This window comes from Chionomys nivalis, chromosome 10 (assembly GCF_950005125.1).
Source record: "Chionomys nivalis chromosome 10, mChiNiv1.1, whole genome shotgun sequence".
Lineage (NCBI taxonomy): Eukaryota > Metazoa > Chordata > Mammalia > Rodentia > Cricetidae > Chionomys > Chionomys nivalis.
The window spans coordinates 16999180-17018623 of record NC_080095.1 but is presented as its reverse complement, the minus strand read 5'-3'; the positions used below and the strand labels follow the sequence as shown (position 1 = coordinate 17018623).

At 46.0% G+C, this 19444-nt stretch overlaps 1 protein-coding gene across 10 annotated transcripts in view; it reads left to right on the top strand.

The window, feature by feature from the left end:
- Ppp2r5c (protein phosphatase 2 regulatory subunit B'gamma) overlaps window positions 1-18741 on the top strand; it is a 135619-nt gene extending 116878 nt beyond the window's left edge. For 4 of the 10 annotated variants that reach the window (XM_057783167.1, XM_057783166.1, XM_057783175.1 and 1 more), the window contains 5 exons: window positions 3080-3207; window positions 4171-4272; window positions 5905-5977; window positions 9876-9992; window positions 16350-18741. In XM_057783167.1, coding sequence (XP_057639150.1) covers window positions 3080-3207; window positions 4171-4272; window positions 5905-5977; window positions 9876-9992; window positions 16350-16481 — 552 coding nt within the window. In that variant the 3' untranslated portion in view covers window positions 16482-18741. Of the gene's footprint in view, window positions 1-3079; window positions 3208-4170; window positions 4273-5904; window positions 5978-6397; window positions 6832-9875; window positions 9999-10533; window positions 10535-13690; window positions 13765-16349 lie in introns of those variants that run through there. The other 6 variants (XM_057783169.1, XM_057783174.1, XM_057783176.1 and 3 more) reach the window with 5 other exon arrangements.
- Window positions 18742-19444: the final 703 nt, after the last annotated feature.

Here is a 19444-nt window from a genome sequence, read left to right as displayed (position 1 = left end):
TGTGACTGAAGGATTGTAGGGTTTGGCCACCCTCGTTTTCCATTGGTAACCAGCCTAGCATCCCTCATTCACTGCCAAGACACTTTGCTCTTCCTTGTAGGGGCCTCCCCCATTTCTGCTTTCTTGATAGACCTAGGTCAATACCATGTACATTCTAGAATCTTCCAGAAACATGTGGCTAGTTCTTTCTTAATATCTAGATGTTTTTTCTATGCAGTTTTTTTTCGCACACACCCCCACCTCGCCTGGCCATCTTGGTAGCTTTCCTTGGTGGAGTTTGTCCTGCACCTCAAGCAGGGAAATGGTGGCTGTAGAAGAGACAACATTTTTGGAGTCAGTCAACTCTAGACTCCGACTTGTTATGAAAAATAGAAAGGGGCCAGTGAAATGGCTCAGCAGATCAAGGTGCCTGTTGCCAAGTCTGATAATCTGAGTTGAATACCTGGGCTCTACATGGTGAAAAGAGAGAACCAACTCCCCAGAGTTGTCCTCTGACCACACATACACAAAATCAATAAAGTCAAAAGTACGTGTGGATACATGTGTTGGTACAAAGCAACTCTGAAGATGAGTAGACAGGACAGAGTGAGTTGTGCATTGAGGAAATCTGACATGGAGTGCTGTGCCACCGTGGTCAAAAGCCAGCACCCGGTGGTACGGTGGCAGTACTGTTGAACTGGGGAGAACATGCAGAGGTCCCGAGTGTGCATGCGCTGCCGCTGAGCCAGGAGACTGACATGATTGGAAGCATGGCAGAGTAAACTGAAAGTTCTCTTTAATCAAACTGCCAGAGCTCGTTTCAAACCACTAAGTGCAGTAGTTAATCCCTGAACTGAGGCAGGAGGGTCACAAGTTCCAGGCTACTGTTTCTCAAGGAGAAAAAAAAAAAATGTGTTAAAAGCTAAAACAGAATTTATAATTTGAGCCTTTAAGTACCCTGTCTTCTGTTTTCTAATGTGCAATCTTGAAATATTAGATCAAAAAATATTTATTGATAGATAAGTGTTCTCTCTCTTCTCTATGAGTTCAAAGCCAGCCTGGGCTATATGTTGAGCCCTAGGCCAGTCAGGGCAGCACAGGACGCACACCCCCTCTCAAAAATAAAGGAAAGAAAGAGAAACTGTTGAGGCCAGCAAGATGGCCTATCCAGTAAAGGTGCTTGCCTTGCAAGCCTGGTGGCCTGACTTCAATATCAGAACCCATGTGACTGACAGTGGGGAAGAGAATGGACTCCGAGTTAGCCTTTACCCTCCATACACATCATAGCACATGCTCTCATGTATACACACATACAGTAAATTAAAATACAGAGCTGGCAAGATGGCTCGGCAGGGAAAGGTGCTTGCCACCAAACCTGACAGTCAATTTGATCCCTAGGACCCACATAGTGAAGGGAGAGAACCAACCCCTCCATATTGTCTTATGGGCTACAGTTATGCCATACCACAGACATATACACACATAATAGATAAATGTAATTTTGTAAAAAATAATAATACAGGTAAAGTGTTGGTCAGACAAGATGGTACACCTATAATCCTCACACTTGGGAGGCCAAGGTGGGAAGTTTATAGACTTGAGTTTGCCTGACCTACGTGGTTTAAAAAAAAAATGAAAGCATAGAAAGTCTTGAACTCTGAAACAAGAATTATCTGCCATTCACGGTGGTGCACACCTTTTTTCCCAGCACGTGAAAGGCTCGGGCAAGAGACTCAGCATGAGCAATAGTGAGACATCCCAAAACTGTGTGTATGCGTGTGCACATGTATGTTTTAAGTGGGAGAGTTGGTTGTCTTCTACTGTGTCGGTTCCAGATATGACTAAGGTCATTAAGCTTGGTCACAAGTCTGCCCCATCCATTTTACGTGTTCTCTATTTCTGTATGTGCCTTTTCATTCCCACCTCTCCTCGCTTCCTCCTGAACCCTCCACAGCTGCCTCTTCCTGCCCCACCTACTCACTCAAGGCTTCTGGTGGCAGAACTGTAGTCCTGCTCCTCTCTGAGCTTCTGAGCGTGGCCACTACACTGCACTCTGGCTGTGCCTAGAGGACTGTGTGCTGGACAGCACTGACCACATGCCCTGGTGGCTTTGTGAAGTCTGGTTCTTGTGTGTACTTGTCAGCAGTCAGGGCAGGGGCATGGACAACAGCATATGTGGATGGAGGGATGTGAGTGCTTATCCTAGCTTTCTTGCTCTCTGTAATGGGAACTAGTAGTAACTAATAAAAAAGACCCTCACACACACACTGGCTCCCCAATTTACCCAAAATGAGGGCCGGCTGGCTCGCCGACCCTGTGATACGGCTCTGCAGCCCTGGCAACTGCTGCCCCTCTGACTGACACAGGACCTGCCTTAGATACAGCCTCCACGCTGACAGACAGCCCTCTTGCCTCTGACTATCATTGTCACCTCTAGTAAATCAGTTATCATCTCTGTTTTCTACTCCCCAGCCAAATGTACGCTCTGCGTCAGCCTCTATACTAAATGGGTGATACGCACACTAGAGACGAGTGGTAGTGAGTGGCTACGGGTGGGCCAGAGGTGGCTCATCAATAATGTACCCATTGCACAAACTTGAGTACCTGAGTTTGGATCATCTGACCACACCTATTATCACTGAGGGGCTAGAAATAGGAGGGTGTTGCCAGCCAACCTTGCCAAATTGGGAACTCCAAGTTTAGTGAGAGACCCTGTCTCAAAAAATAAAGTGGAGAGCAACTTGGAAGACACCCAGTGGCTTCTGTGTGTGTGTGTGCGCGCACGCACATGTGCTCACACACATACACTACAGACTTAATGAATTCATGCACACACACGTTGGACTTAGTGTGGCAGCCACCCTGGGGTCTCATATGAATGTTCATGGAGTAATTGGGAAAGTGAACGACAGTGTTGACTTCTTGATACGTAAGTTATCTTTTGCCTCTTCATTGACTGTTCAACACCACAATCTAGGCTGTTTAGAATTGATGGAAATTGTCTGGTCCAGTATATCTTACTCTTCTCACAAGTTTAACAGTAAGAATGCCTGTCTCCTGTCTTTGTGCAGATGACCCACATTTCTGCCCCTTCTTCCAGGTGGCCGAGCGGGCGCTGTATTACTGGAACAATGAGTACATCATGAGCTTAATTAGTGACAACGCAGCGAAGATCCTGCCCATCATGTTTCCGTCCCTGTACCGCAACTCGAAGACCCACTGGAACAAGTAGGAACTGGCAGCCCATCCGCTTCCCGTTTTTTAAGTAGCACATGCCATGCTAGCTATCACTGCAGTTAGAGCTGAAATCTAACTCACCATCAGCTTTTATAATAAACATCAGTTTCTTTGTGACTCTTTAAGTTAAGCAGCAGTGTGCATTGTCTCTGCCCTGTCTTTGGCCTCCTTACCCCATGCCAAGCCAGTACAGAGGCCTGTTTGTCTGCACCCAGTTCCCTGCTGGTCTCAACAGTAGCACCTTCCAGGCCTCTCCCAGAGCCTCCAGGGGAGTTTGAATGCCACTGCAAATTTCATAGGATCAGTCCTGCCAGAACATGGTAGGGCACGTTACTCCTTTAAGTCCCACGACACATCGGGGAGCCCATGGGTTAAACTCCAGGGCTGCCCTGCTGTGGACGTTACCCAAGGATGAAAGAGAAGAGCAGGTGGCTTATGTGACTGAGGAGTATTCTGTCTCCTCCCTTTCGTTTCACTTCATGAGGGCAAAAAAATTAGCTCCCCTAGTGAAAGCTCTTGATGCCTTGCAAGGCGCTCTATCTGGATGCCAGATGTGTTGGATGCTGAGCTACACACTCAGTGTTAGCCAGATGTGAACCCCAGAGCTTTTCTTTCCTCTGTGGAGCACTGTAAATACAGTCAGTCTCCTGTTGCTGCCATCTGAATAATTTACCTGTAATTCTTTTTTCTATTCAGTCTCCAGGTAAAGTGACTTTGGCTGCTGTTACCAGGAAGGTGACCTTCCTGGCCAGGCAGGTGCCTGCAGGCCCTAACTGGAAAAACAGATAGAGGAAGAGCTAGCAGCTTGTATTAGAACCTAGTGAACTTGTTGTGGGTAGAACTTCAGAAATAAGGGAGACTTGGCGGTTTAGAAGGGAAGGGGAAATGGCAGGAGGTAGGAGAGGGATGAGAAGGGTCCAGTGTTGGCATTTCACTGTGGCCTTCACTCTGCAGGACAATACACGGCTTGATATACAATGCCCTGAAACTCTTCATGGAGATGAACCAAAAACTCTTTGATGACTGTACCCAGCAGTTCAAAGCAGAGAAACTGAAGTAAGTGCTCCTTTCCCAGGTTGTTTTCCATACTCCTTAATATTCCACTGCCATTTGTCTGTCACCACCATTGTTTTCCTACAGAGTTATTCTTCATTTTGAGCTTTTAGAAAGAAACCCTGTTGTGCTCTTGTTTAGGAAGCAAGGTAAAGGTTGATGGTAGCCTATTACCAAAGAGCGTGTGTCTAACACCAGGGTCCTCACCCTTCCACTGTCGCCTTGGCCTTTTTCATGGTGCTCCTTCTGTGCACCTGAGGACTTCACAGAGACTGCCTAGATGTCCAGGTGCTCTGTCCCTAGGCTGGGCACTTAGTCATGTGGCTGATTAGTAATGGCTGGCTGGCAGGATGTCTCAGTTCCTTATGTCTGATAACCTGAGCTCAGAACCTGTGTGAAAACAGAAGGAGAGCATGGACTCCAGAGCATTGTCCTCTGACCTCCACACTCATGCCATGTTCTACTACAAGCTGCTAGTTCTGACTCCGTCTGTTTCCCCAGTCAGGGCTTGCAGGTACCTACTCACACCCAAGTAATAATAATGCATCTTATTTATTTACTTAAATAAGTCACTTTTCAGGCCAGGCGTGGCAACACAAGTCCATTACCCCAATATTCTGGAGGCTGAGGCAGGAAGAGTACTATAAGGTTCAAGGTCACCTTAGCTATATAGTGAGACCTTGTCCTTTTGAAGAAAAAGAAAAAGAAAAAAAAACACCCTTACAAACCCAGTGTGAACTGTTGGCAGATTTTAGCTCTGCTTGCCACATAAAAGTGACTAAGGTAGAGAAACTACAGATGTCTGTCTAGCTAACCACCATTTCTTTGTTCCTTAGATGATGTGTGAGGCTCTGTTTTGGTGTCTGATAATATAGTAGTGAACGCAGCAAATTCTGTGCCATCACAGGCTGGGTGGAGTGAAATGCAGAATGTGTGTCAGTGAAGCACAGGATAGCAGGGCTACACCAGACCAGGTCTCAGCCCTCGAGGGCGGAGTGCACATGGGCTAAAGTCAGTGTGATGTGAGTGTCTAAGAAGGAGCTCTCCGGTGTCCCCTCCTCCACGCCTAAGAGAGTCACAGTGCTCCAGAAGTTGTCTGTGGTAGCACTTTTTTTTTTTTTTTTTTTTTTTTTTTTTGCCTCAAAAACAGTGGCCTAAATCCAGTGCCTCTAATGATGATGTCAGAAGCAACCCTGGTCTCCCTTGGGATCCTGTCACCGCTGGGGTGCTGGCTGTGGCTTCCTTGGCTCTTCTGCAGACCCACCTGCCAGTGGGTATGAAAACAGCCAGCCAGTCAGGCTAGGAACATTGGGCCTACTTGCAGGAGATAGGGAGTGTTTTAAATTCTTGTTTAATATTTAACTTTTTTACTTTTTAAAATCTTTATTCTAACTCTTGGCCTGTTTTTAGGTTTAGTTTCTTTCATGTTACCTTGTTGAGAGCCACAGTAAAAGACATGGAATAAGACCAGAAAGGCCTGGAAAACGTGGTTGTGTTGCTAACCTCCAAGCTTTCACCCCTATCCTGCCTGAATGCAAGTCTTCTCTAATACAAATGACGTTTTCCTGTTTTTCACCCCTATCCTGCCTGAATGCAAGTCTTCTCTAATACAAATGACGTTTTCCTGTTTTTCAGAGAGAAGCTAAAAATGAAAGAGCGAGAAGAAGCATGGGTTAAAATAGAAAATCTAGCCAAAGCGAATCCCCAGGTACTAAAAAAGAGAGTAACACGGGAGTGTTGAGGCGTTGCTTGAATGTTTGATGAAATAGGATCTAGCCCCACCCCAGGAGGGGAGGCCATCGTCACTAACACTGTATGTGCAAATGTCCACAATAAAACACTTTCCAACTTTGTAACCTTCCTCTTGTATAAGTACTTATTTGCCACACAGAATTTTTACCACAAAATCGACTTTTTTTCTCTTTTTTTTAAAAGTAAGATATGATGTGGTAAAAAGAAAATCAGGATGTAACCTCTTAAAACTGTAATGTCCTTTCTTGCTCAAATGTCATAAATGCTGTCACTTGAACCATATTTCTCTTTTTATTTTCATATTTGAAACAGATGAAGTATGCTGATAAACTAACTCACTTCCGCCCTGCTCACACTAACCTTTCCTCTACCCTAGCTGATGTCCGTACGTTCTCGCCAGGTGAAGCGAGACACAAATGGTCAGCAGCCTCCATCCAATGTTAGTTCTTAGGCTGCCAGAGCCTGGGACAGCTTTGCAGTCGTGGTCCGCTGGTGTTGTGTCTGCTGGACTGAATGATCGGTGATACCAGGGTGTTTCTCCTTGCTCTGTGTGTCTGGTTCTATCGGTCACTTGATGAAATGTCTGACCTTCCACACTAAGATCTCTCAGGCTTCTCTCAGCTCTCCAGGGAAGAAAATGTTTTACTTAACCGTGTATTTCTTTTTGGTGAGAAGTGTGTATAAATTATTATATGAGTTGGATGTGGGTTTTTTAATCTTTGTCATTTAATAAAAACGATCCATGAAGATAACAGTGTGTACTTTCCTATAAAGCAACATGCTGACCTGCATCCGTCAATGAAAAGAGACTTAATGGCAGTCTGTTACGCGTTTGTGGTTCCACCTGGACGAATAGCCGCTTTTCCCAGCCTTGCTGTCCATGCTACAGAGAAGTTCTTCTAAGGCCTGTAGCTTATTTATAGAGATCTGCGTTTATGGGTTAGGTTTATGTTGAAAGTGAGGTTGAAGTACTGATAGTTGTAAAACGTGGAAAAAACATACGTGAACAGGCTTAGGTGGTTCAGCCTTGCTGACATTGCCCTGGGGATCTTGGTTTGTTTGGAAGCTTTTATTTAGCTAAGGAGTGAAAAGCCTTGGAAAGTGTGCTTTGTCTAGAATATGGAAATAATCTGTTGAGAAAGAAACTGCCTAAAACTTCTTCATACAAACTAAGAGCTGGTTGTTGTGTCAGCATGTGGCCTTGCAGCCAAGGTTCCTGCTTTATTCCTTTTGATGGCTCTTTAAACTGTCTGAGGTGGGTTTGGCATTGAAGCTGTGGTGACCTCCTTCCCACTGTCCTCACCCCCATCTCTGTGTGGAACCATCTGTGACAGTCCTCAAGAGTCTTATCCACATGCCCAGCCCCATGACACAGTGTTTCTGAAGTGGAAAATACTTCATGTGCTAAGACCTCAGAGCTGAAAGTGTAGCCTTAGAGCTCACTCTCTTGAGAGAAAAGTTAGTACTAACTAATTTCCGGCCAGTACTTGTTATTACAGTGTTCAGTGTGGTGTTGGCTATGTGAGTTCTTAAGCAGTTTTCATATCAACCTTGGTGAGAGTGAACATGCAGCTTCACCATCCAAAGGAAGGTTACCAGTAATTCAGTGTGTTCACTGGCTTCTCAAAGCAACCCCTTGCTTCTGCAGGCCAAGCAAATGTCTCATCTGCCCAGAGATGTGAAATGCCCAGGCAAGCTGGTGGAGAAGGAATCTGGAAGCTGTGGCTTAAAAGACATTGTTTTGGATTTTCCATGCCATATGCTTTGGGTGGAATTCTAAAACACTGGTCATTTCCAACAATGGTGTGTTTCTTTTAATCCACCAAATAGACTCTAGAGCATCTTACTGCTCGTCTTCTGCCCCCAGGTGGGATGTCGTGTGGGCGCAGCTGGGCCACTGTGGCAGGGGATCGTGGCTCAGGTCCTCCACCTTCTATGGAGGCCTGTGCATTCTCATCCTCCGTGAGCTGCTGCCTCTTGAGTTCCTGTGGTCTTTGTGGAAAGCCTGCCTGTGCCTACTGGGAGTGAACTTCATCTGCTGTGAACCATCACAGCCCATGAGCACAGAATCCTTTCCACAGCTCGTGCAACTCCTGTGGGAAACACTGGCTTTATTCTGGAGTATCAAGATGAAGCCTCTGCTTTAGCTTGGCCCCCAGTAGTGTGTCATGTAGACTTCCATCACTTTCTCTTCCTCTCCACCTGACTCTGAGCACCTTGAGGACAAGGTGCCATGTATCCTGAATCAAATTATGGAAATTGCCAGTGATAAAAACATAAGAGCCAAATACAGCCTGGCACCTACAAGCATAGGGTGCATAAGGTGGCCGGTGCACCCAGAGCATAGCACACGACCGAGGACAGGGCTGCTCTAGACTGCAGAGACAGGTGTGGCTTGTGTCTGTGGGGAGGTTCAGGAAGAAATGGCACTGGTATTGGATGAGGTCTAGCCCAGGGGAAACAGGGAGTCCTGACTCTACAGCTGTCACACAGTCTGCATTTGAGGGAAGGGCCCAAGACCTAGGCAAGTCAGAAGATATTAGAGAAACTCAGGGTCGGCCTCGAGGGAGCTGTGATAAGACTGGAGAGAGGGCAGACGCCATCTGCCTTTATCCTTCCAAATGTATGTAAGGAGCACAGTGGCCCAGGCGGACTTGCAGTTCAGTCAGCAGCAGGGTGGTGTGCCGGAAGGGCCAGGCTCACAGGGGGCTGCCTCTTAGAGGAGTGTGTGAAGGGGGCTACTGAGCAGAGCAGGTAGCACAAAGGGCAGGAGGGCTCTGCGGTTGTAAGAAGAAACTGGAGTGCCAAGTGTGGTTACAACAAGTACAGGGCCTGGAGGGTAAAGCAGACACATAGTTAGTGTCCAGGAGGTGGCTTATAGAGAAAGAGCAGGAGCCAGACTGGCCTGAACAGAGCTGCTAGCAAGGGGTGGCTGAGACCACGTATGTGGGTGGCCATAGCCGGAACACGGGACCCAGCATCCTCCAGGCTTTGGACTTCTTGTCAGCACATACATAGCAAGGGAAGAACTGAGCATAACCTCCAACCTGCAACAGACACTGACTGTCCCCGCCACCCCGGCTGACCACACAGGGAGAACTGGTGCCAGCAGCTAACAAGCTGTGGGCTACATCCCTCTGCTCACAAAGCCTGAAGTCACTGGGGCCAGGGTGGGGGCCATCTGCCATTACAACCTGCCTGATGCACCCAGAACACAAGGAAGTGAAGAGGTAGGAAAGCTGAGCACAGAGCCCCAAGGCAGAGCAGGCCTGATTCCAGGGGCACAGGGTGCCAGGTTAGAGGGATCAGAAAAAATCCAGGCTGCGTTAGTTTTTAGTGACAAGCAGGCTATCGGGATGCATTGAAAGGTTTGAGATATTAAGAAAATACTGAGGAGCTGGAATGAAGGAGGATTTGGGGCAGCTGCCCCAGGGTGGATGTGAAGAAGGGAAGAGAGCTGGGGGTGGGGAGGGCTTGACAGGCTGTGTGCAGAGAACGGGGTGAGAAGTGGCCATTTGCTGTGGGCAGTGCCCCTTCAGTGTGTTGGCTCCAGAGATGCAGGAGGGCTGTGGGGTGACTGGTTTGAGGTGAACTTAGGAAGATGTAGAAGTGATCTTGGGGCCAGCAGAGGGTCATTCCCATAGCCTAGCCTGAAGGAGGGTGAGCCCCTTTCCAGCAGGCAGCAGCCCACAGGCTTCATCAGTGGGCAAGTAGGCAAGCTTGTCTCCTACCACATGGCTTCTTGTGGGAGAGGGCCACAGGGAAGGACAGTGGGCAAGCGACCCCTGCAGTATGAGGGCCCTAAGTTCAGACCCGGCACCTAACAGAGAGTGACTCCATACTTTGCATTGCAGTATGCAGTGTATAGTCAAGCCAGCGCCATGAGCATTCCGGTGGCAATGGAGACAGATGGGCCTCAGTTTGAAGATGTGCAGATGCTGAGAAAGACAGTGAGCGACGAGACTCGTCAGGTAAAAGTGCATTGAGCTCAGCAGGGCTGTGCCCGCTACAGATGTGCTTGACGGGTCCGTCACGTTCCGCTAAGCTAATGCTATAAAGGGAAATGTAGTCACCTGTTAGGAAACATCTGTAGATCTGAATGATCAGATTGCTAGAAAAGTTAACAATTAAGTGTATGTCTGCAATTTGTTGCTTCATTTACCTTAGTAACAGAAACCCAACTCCTAACTATGTGTTATATGAGCGTGAGCAAAATCTGAAGCTTTGCAATAGCATCTTGCCATTCACTTTTCCCTTTGCAGCCCTCTCACTTGTGCTCTGGCTCAGAGACACTTCCTTTAGTTCTTCATAGCAGGTGTTAACACCCCTCACCTCCCAGGACACCAAGATGGAGAAGCTTAGCCTCAACCAGGAACCAAAGCCCCTGTGGCAGCCAGGGCTGTGCCAGCAGCGATTCCAGTAACTGCAACTCCATGCAACCATTTAGAGCAGTTCTGATCCAGAGATCTCTTCCTGCCAAATTGAGAACACACGCAGAAAGGTTTTAAGGAGGGTTATCCACTGAGTTCTTCTGCAGGTCCTGAGAGTCTGCATTCGTCTGGGCATGCCCCCTGTTCCAGGCGAGTGTAAACAATGCCTTGAATGCCTAGAGGTGTTGATTATTCTGACTTGTGAATTTTAGCCCCCTTTGACCAATGATAGGATCCCTAGACGTTAGCACTCCGATTCTGGAATGTAGAAGGGAACCTTATTGCCGCTTACTGCTCAGACGTCTATTGGAGTGCAGTTAAATAAACAGAAGGGTTCTCTAATCTGTTTTGTTTGGTTCCAGTAAATCCCCACCTGATAAGATAGGATGAGGCATTACTAAGAGTGAGCAGTCTAGCCAGCTGAGCCTCCATCAGTCCCAACCACACGTGTCTGCAGAACACCAGACATGGAACCTTCTGAACTGGGCTATGGCCCAGGGTAGCACACAGAAGCACTTCAAGACCTGGCCTGAAGAGAGGGTGCGGCAGCATCTCTTCATGATTACTGGTGATGGGGCCCAGAAAGCCTGCAGCTTGTATGTCAATACCATAAGCAGAGGTGCCTGTGGCCATTTCTTTTCACCGTAGCAACATGGTTGCCCGATTGGGAGTCACAGCTCCCGGTCACAATGCTGAGCAAGGAGGGCTCAGCCTTAGCACTTGTCATAGGAATCCATGTTCATCCTCAGCCCCTTGACTTAAATTAAAGTTTGTTTAAATAGATGAATTTAATAGTTCTTTCTGCTCGGCCAAACATGAAAGAACTAAAAATGCAATGGGAAAAATCAGGAATTAGTTGAATTCTACACTTTCCTTATTATAGTGGTTATTATTGGCAATGAATAGATCTCATCAAGAATTCAACTGGACCAGGCATGGTGGCGCACGCCTTTAATCCCAGCACTCAGGAGGCAGAGGCAGGCGGATCTCTGTGAGTTCTAGACCAGCCTGGTCTACAGAGTGAGTTCCAGGAAAGCCAAAGATAAACAGAGAAACCCTGTCTTGAAAACAAACAGACAACAACAAAAAAGAATTCAACTGGGCCTAGTTACTCAGGCCCATAATCCCAGCACTTGAGAAGACAAGGCAAGGGAATTGTGAGTTCAAGGCCAGTCTGGGTCATGTAGAGAGACTCATCTCCTGGAGAAAAAAGAAGAGTGAGGGAGAGGGAAGAGGGATGATTTGAAAAGGAAGAAAACCTATGTATTTTCTGTGTTCTACCTGTAGGCACTAGCTTTCCTGTATGATTTCTTTGTAACTTTGAAAGGAATTAAGGTCATGTTTTTTATTTTCACTTTGATTTTGCATCCCTGAATTTGCCAATGGCAATCCAGCTGAATGCTTATCTGAGATGCCCATGTTCCTCTGGGATTTGGTGACTTCTTTCTCTTTTTTTTGGGGGGGGGGGGCCTTTTTGAGACAGGGCTTCTACTTGGGCCATATAAAGTTTAGAAGAAGTTGAAGGCCTGTAAGCCGTTTACTGCACAATGAGTACGTGAAAGTTCAGAGGAATTTTTCTTCTGGTACATCCTTCAGCTTTAGTCGCAATTCACTATAACTCACACCGTGTGCTTTAGGAGATCAGCAGCTGGATCAAGAACACACCAGATTCATCGTACACCTCAAGCAAAAACGCCTTGAAAAGTCTCTGGCATTGTTAGCCCTGGGACCATGGAGCCTCCCAGCTGTTACCCATTGTGGTGACAGGTACCCTTTTGGTAAAACCAGTTGGGCATTCTCAGCAGCCTTGGCAGGTTGCTCTGAGAGGCTCCTGTGGCTGTCTGTTTCTGTGACTTAAAATTATATCATCTAGTTGCTTTCTGTGTGATTGACATTCTTACAAAGTCGGTCCTCCACCTTATTTTTGAGTTCTGTGGCTCATGCTCCTGAGTCAGAAGATACCGCACACAGGGAAGTTAGTTCTCTCCAAATTAATTTCTCCACTAGAATCTCAGCGGGGTTTTTGTTTTGTTTTGTTTTTTTAACCCCTTAAGAAACTGACAAGCGGAGATATACCTTGGTGGGTAGAGTGCTTGCCTACTGTATGCAAAAGTCTGGGTGGTTCCCACACATCATAAACCCTTCATGGTGGTACACTCCTGGAGCCTTAGCACTTGGGAAGTGAAGGCAGGAAAATCAAAAGTTCAAAGTCATTCCTGGCTATATAACATGTTCAGAGGTCAACCCGGGCTCAAAAACCAACCAGTTCTGAAATTGTATGGCGCAAAGACAGAGCAGGAGGATCTCAAGCTTGAAGCTGTCTAGGCAACCGTAAAGAGCCTGCCTTGGAAATGGAATAAAAGTTTCCGTGGAAATTCAGAAGACCTAGAATAGCAACCCTGAAAAAAGACAACACTGCCCAGCGTCAAGATATCTGTGGTTTAAACCTCAGAGCTTTAGTACATGAAGTTACATGACTCTCAGTGTCTAGATGAAGGTTTTCTGAAGTATGGGCTCATAGGTAATATTTGAAATGATAAACTCCTTTTTTGTTGTTTTTGTTTCGGTGTTTTGGGACAGGGTTTCTTTGTGCTGTCCTGGAACTCATTATGTTACCAGGCTGGCCTCGAACTCACAGAGATCAGTCTGCCTCAGCCTCCCAAGTGCTGGGGTTAAAGGCGTGTGCCACCACCACCAGGTGAAATGGTCTCTTCTTCATTTGAGAACATTTGGAATTCTTAATCAGTTATGGCAGCAAAAGAATGTGCCAAGTAGCAGATGTTGTAGCCCATGCCTGTGGTGCCAGTGCTCTGGATACTAAGGCTAGATTGTGTACATTTAAGGCTAGACCAGGCTACATGGGAAGACCTTGGCTCAAAAACCAAACAAAGCTATAGCTAAAAACTAAGGTCTGGGGTTCAATAATGTGAACACTTTCTGTGGCCCTCAGATTTATTTTCACTGCTTTTCCAACAAGATTCCATGTTGCTCTAAGTGGGTTTGACTGTTGGGTCAGGACAGGACGAGAGGCAAATAAGATGGTTCTGCTGAAGACCAGGAGCAAGAGTTAATGCTAAGAAAGGCATTTGGTTGATGGGGGAGGTAGAGAAATTCAATAATATTTGGATTTCCTGTGTGGAACCCCATACAGAACACACCCCTGAAAAGTGTGTAAGCTTCATGTGAGTAACGTTGATATCAGAGATGTTTAAAATATTAACAATTTTCATTTTTAACAGTTGGTCGGGAGAAAAGCAGTGTCTACCACGCAAGTCAGAAAGGTGTAGAGACGGAAGGCAGGCAGTGCAGGTACTCCTTGGAAAATACATAGCGTGTACTTAAGGCTTTGTATCTGCCAGAGCGTGATGAGTCACCACGGCGTGCATGAAGTATTTTCCCTTCTTCCCATAACATCACACCTCGTGATGGGCAAGACAGAACTAAAGAACATTGACTATTTCTACCCCAAATTTCATTCTAAAGTTTGAACTCAACACCTTTCCAAGATAAAGGAGGTGTGCTCCGTTGTGTACGCAACCCATGTTCTCCACAGGGCCTCTAGCAACACTTCTGCTTCCTCATCCACCCACCCTTGCCTGCATGCTGCCAGCGTATCCTGTCCCCCAGATCTTGCTCATGCTACACCACCATCTGCATGGTGTCTCATTCTTCCCTGCCTCCTTTCCTCTCATTGTTCCTCTTGTGGTTTGTCAAATCCTCTGCTTCATGCATCTGTTTGCATTGCTAAGCAGAGAGGCCCCTCGTGTATGTCCAGAAGCACTGGTCACTTCGTTTCCTCAGTTACCTTCACTGGGTCCAGCTCCAAGGCCTTGACCATGGTCTGTACATTAAGGCATTTCTTGTCTCTGGCATGCCTGTGTCAGAGGTAATGACATATTTCATGTATTTTAAAAAGTTGGTTTGTGTTAGGATGGACATAAAATTCAAGGAAGAATTTTACCTCTGAATTTCTGATGGGTTAGAAATAAACCACTCTTTACGTGCCAGCTTTGGTGGTGCACACCCAAAATCTTAGCACTTGGGAGCCTGAGGCAGGAGGATCATGGATTTGAAACCAGCCTGGGTTTTGTAGCAAAACTCAAACCAATAAATACACTCTTAGAAGCATGTGTACTGGTGAGAGCCTGTATGGGGACTGGAGACAGTCTGTATGGGGACTGGAGACAGTCTGTATGGGGACTGGAGACAGTCTGTATGGGGACAGGTGACAGTCTATATGGAGACAGTCTGTATGGAGACAGTCTGTATGGGGACTGGAGACAGTCTGTATGGGGACAGGTGACAGTCTATATGGAGACAGTCTGTATGGAGACAGTCTGTATGGGGACTGGAGACAGTCTGTATGGGGACTGGAGACAGTCTGTATGGAGATTGCTGATTGGTTTCTTGGCAGGTAAATCAAAATACTTTCCTTCACCATGTTGAGTGCTAAGGTTCAAGTGACAGCTCTAGCGATAATCCTGGTGTCAGACAAGACGCCGGAGCCCTTACCACTGCTGTTTTCATAAGCAGATCCACCGAGAACCCTGCTAAGACCCCAAACTCTGTGAAATGCAGGCTTCTGTTTGTGGCTTGGCAGGTGCTTGAGTTTCCAGCCAGAGCATAAGAGCATGTTTCATCACCATATGGGAGTCAGGCATCAGCACACGGAGCAGCCATTCATACACGCTCTCTCTGTTGTCACATAGTTGGCTTTCAATAGTTCTTTTTTTCCTAGATTACATCATAAAGGTTTTTGGTTGGAGACACTGGATGGAAAGGAAAACAGCTAGGGTCAAGGAACTTAGGTCCAAAAGCACTGCTGGTCTTCTCACAGCGCATTGCCTTCGGACAGCCGAGTTGTTCTGTTCTGTTCCAGAGTACTGGTGCTAACATCACAGCCTCCGCTAAGCTGAGAGATGCTCAGTGCAGGCTCTTCCCTCTGGCCCCGTTCTTTGCAGATACAGTTAGCTAAACCTCCGGGCTTGCTGGCTCATGCTCATAACCCCAGCACTTGGGAGGCCAAGGCAGAAGGATTGCCATGAGGTCAAGGCCAGCATGGACTTCATAATAAATTTAAGGCCACCCTGGGCTACATAATGAGATCCTTTCTCAAAACAGGTACATATGTGCACATGTGTGTGTGTGCACAGTCTAAATCTTCCTGGTAAGGCGGAGTTCCTAAACTTCAGAAAGAGAATGGAAAAGAATTTTTCATTTCCTAGACTTGATATTGGGAACTTTTATGTAAATGACTTCTGGGCACATTTTTTTTTTCTAGCTGCATGACTCAATTAACAATTCCTACTGTAAGAAACTTTTAGAACTTTTTTGCAGAAGCTTTAGCTGTCTTAACTGGTTTAAATGTAGTTTGTTACTATTCATTCTGTTTTCCCCTAAAGAAGTGTCTACTTTCTGGAATGTGTGTAACAGACATGATCATAAAGTGACATTGGTGATGTTCTGTGAAAAACGAGGGTACAAGCTGGGCAGTGGTGGGGCACACCTTTAAACCCAGCAGAGGCAGATGGATCTCTGTGAGTTTGAGGCCAGCCTGGTCTACAAGAGCTAGTTCCAGGAGAAGCTCCAGCGCTACAGAGAAACCCTGTCTCAAAAAACAAAACAAAACAAAAAGAGAGAGGGGGTTACTTAGGAGAGTAATGAGAACTGGAGATTCTTCAAACTGCCCACTAGGCTTCACACTCGCCACATAGTGTTCGGGATATTTGGGGTGAACGAATAAGAAAGAAATGGGCCCATATCCTGTGGCCAGCCAAGGCTGCAGCACATCTGTGATCCTTGCTTGCTTCATATTTTCCTTTTACTTCTAACTCAGAAGCAAACTCCCTTCTCAGTCAGCCTAGTGCGTAGCCAACTGCATTGCATTTGTGATTCCAGGCACAGAAAGACCCGAAGAAGGACCGTCCCCTTGTGCGCCGCAAGTCCGAGCTGCCTCAGGACCCCCACACCGAGAAAGCCTTGGAGGCTCACTGCAGAGCCAGTGAGCTGCTCTCCCAGGATGGGCGCTAGCCTGTGGAGCAGCACGTCCGAGTTGGGCCTGTCAGTTCTCTCCTGGATGCTGTAGAAAAGCCGTACTATTTGTGCCATACCAATCAGCTACTCTCAAAGTCAAAGCGCCCTCCGACCCGTTCTGTGGGCAGTAATGCTCAGCTGCCTCAGCTCGAGATAGGAGTTCAAACAATGGTGTCTTCTCTGGCCCAGCTGGCTAAGCCAGGGGTTGATGACAGTGTTGTCACCATGCTGTCACCTCCCCAGCCTAGCCCTGAGTAAGACTGTGTCCCAAAGTCAGAGCTGTAAGAAAGCACCCTAGCCCAAGTGGACCCTGTGTGCCTACGAAGTAGGTAGTTCTATGGTAACATGGTTTTCAAATCAAAGGAACACTTTAGAAGGCATCGCCTCCTTTCTTAAGACTTTACAACCTTTGACACATTTCCACAATTTACTGTGCCAACAGCTAGTGTTTGTTGGTTAAATCTCATAGAAATGGCTCTTTGCTTTCACGTTCTAGCTGCCTACTAGGCAAGTAGCCAACATCCTCAGCGCTGGGACCTCCCAAGGTGTTTCTTTCCTTTGATGAATGGCATACACACTGTGTCATGCTCCCCTCAATGTCTACCGAAAGCCATATTTCCTAGTCTGTGGTAGAGGCCAGGGTTCCGCCTAAGCTCAGAGAGGCAAGCTCTGAGAAGTGCTTTCTCAGTTCACCTTGACTAGAATCACAGTGTTGGAATTATGTGTTCATATTAATTTGCAGAATCAGTTTTTCATCTAGTTACACATTATCTTTCAACAAGGCTTTTGAATTGATACAATTGTCGGATCTAAGAATTCCACATTGGTAGAACATGACAATAATTAAGCCACTTGGCCTACTGCAAACTGCATCTGCCTTTGGGCTTTCTGCAGGCTGTGCTGTTAGGGTGCCCTCGGTGAGCCTTTCTGTTAAAAAAAGCACACATTACCAAACTCATAAGGAAAAGTGCAATGTCTGTGTTTCTGCCCATCTACACATGCTGCTACAGGCTTCCCAGACTTCTTGCATGGATTAAGCTTCTGTTTTAGGTGGAATAGCACGAGGAGAAAAATCCTTAAACTTAGCGCTTTGTCTGTTCTTTATTTCTCTCAGGGTGGCCAGTATTTTACTTATCCTGCTTGAAAGCCACGTGAGATGTGTACCGCTACTCTGAACAGTGGCTAGTTTCTTGTGTCTGCGCATAAAAATAACTTAGTGTTAAATGTCTTGATGCATAAGAGGTAAAACGTGGCTTCTTTTAAGATCTGTTTTTTTAATTGTGGTCTCGGGTATCCATGGGGAAAAAAAGAGATTGCTCTCATGTGGCCATAGAACCTGTCCTGGGTCTCCTTGGCTCGCTGCTGATGCTCACTCAACACAGCAAGGAAGACAGGCATCTGCAGGGAGGGGAGAGCCAGCAGGACACAAAACGGAAAGGTGACCCCAGCTGTAGATGGACAGGCTGGTTGCTTGGGTGAGAAGAACACTTCCTGAGAAACTTGACAAGTATCTATCCACTTTACCATTATGAAATCTATCATTTTAAAAAAAAAAAAAGTTGAGATGCCTTCTCCTTTTGAGGGAAAAAGGGTGCTTTTATTGTCTAAAGCAGTGTCTATGTATTTTGAACCCCATTGTTTGAACTCTCGTCTTTAGCTGGTAGAGTCTCAGATGGCCCTGATGTGGGGTGTTCCATATGTGGGGAGAGGTCCCGGGAGACTCTTGCCCTGCGTGGAACGCAAGCTATCAGTGTCCGGGTGATTGTTCAAAGCTCAGCACAGAAGAACATCAGCTGGTCTAGGTTTTATTTCTGCTCTTTATTGAAGACAGACTTCACCAATAAGGAAGAAAAAAAAAGCGTTTTGAGAGAAACTAATTTTCTTTGACAAAAGTATTACTCAATATTTTGGCCTATTAAAGTTTCCCTAGTTAGTACTTGGGTTCCCTGTGCTAATTGCTCAACTTATATATTGTTATAGAGACACTGTTGGTTCTGTACCAAACTGGTTTTAAAAAAAAAGTACCATGTTGAAAATAAACTGACGACTGTTTTTCTTCGTAAGGCTCTAAGTTTGGCACCTTCACTCTTTCCAAAATGTATCTGTGCGCCAGAGATGTCACAGTTCCAAGTGTCTTTCTAGTGTGGCTTTGTATGGCTTCCTTTGAACATTGTACATACATTGTATCTTTGTTTTATGGTAATAAGTAATAAAAATGTAGACTTCGTATTTTGTACAAAATGTCCTATGTACAGAATTTAAGAAAAGTTCATAGAAACAGCAAAAATAGGTAAGTGGCACAGTTATTTTTCTTTAGAAAATATCTGTAACTTTATGCTTTAGTGAAATGTTAAGTACCAACATATTTTTTAACATTTTGTAATTCAAAACTTTTTTTGTTTTGACATTGTTTATGAAGAAAGACTTCATGCACTTGCCATTTAATATGCTCTTTTATCTGATTTTAAAGACCTCTTTAAAATGGTGTATTATATGGACTAAATAAAGAACATGTGAATTTTATCGCTCATCATGAAACTAAATTTAGCCATGGCATTGGGCAGTCTGGTTTCAACATGCTGTTACTGTCAGGTCATAGACACTGGGAGCAGGTGTCCTGTGTCCCCCTATTGAGTGCCAACTGTCCATTAGCGCCTCATCTCCACTCTTAGAAGCTGAACCTGTGAGCTACCATATTCCCTTGTTGACTGAAAAGGCAGATGCGTGGTGGTGCACACCTTTGACCTCAGCACTCGGGAGGCAAAGGCAGACAGGTCTATGTGAGTTCGAGGCCAGCCTGGTCTACAGAGTGAATTGCAGGGCTATAGAGAGAGAAGGAGAGAAAAAAGGCAGACACAGCTTTTGACACACAGCACTTGGTTTTTAAATAGGCAATGTGCATACGAATCTGGTGGCTAGAAATCTAATGGAGTTCTAACCTTGATGCGTGACTAAGTGCC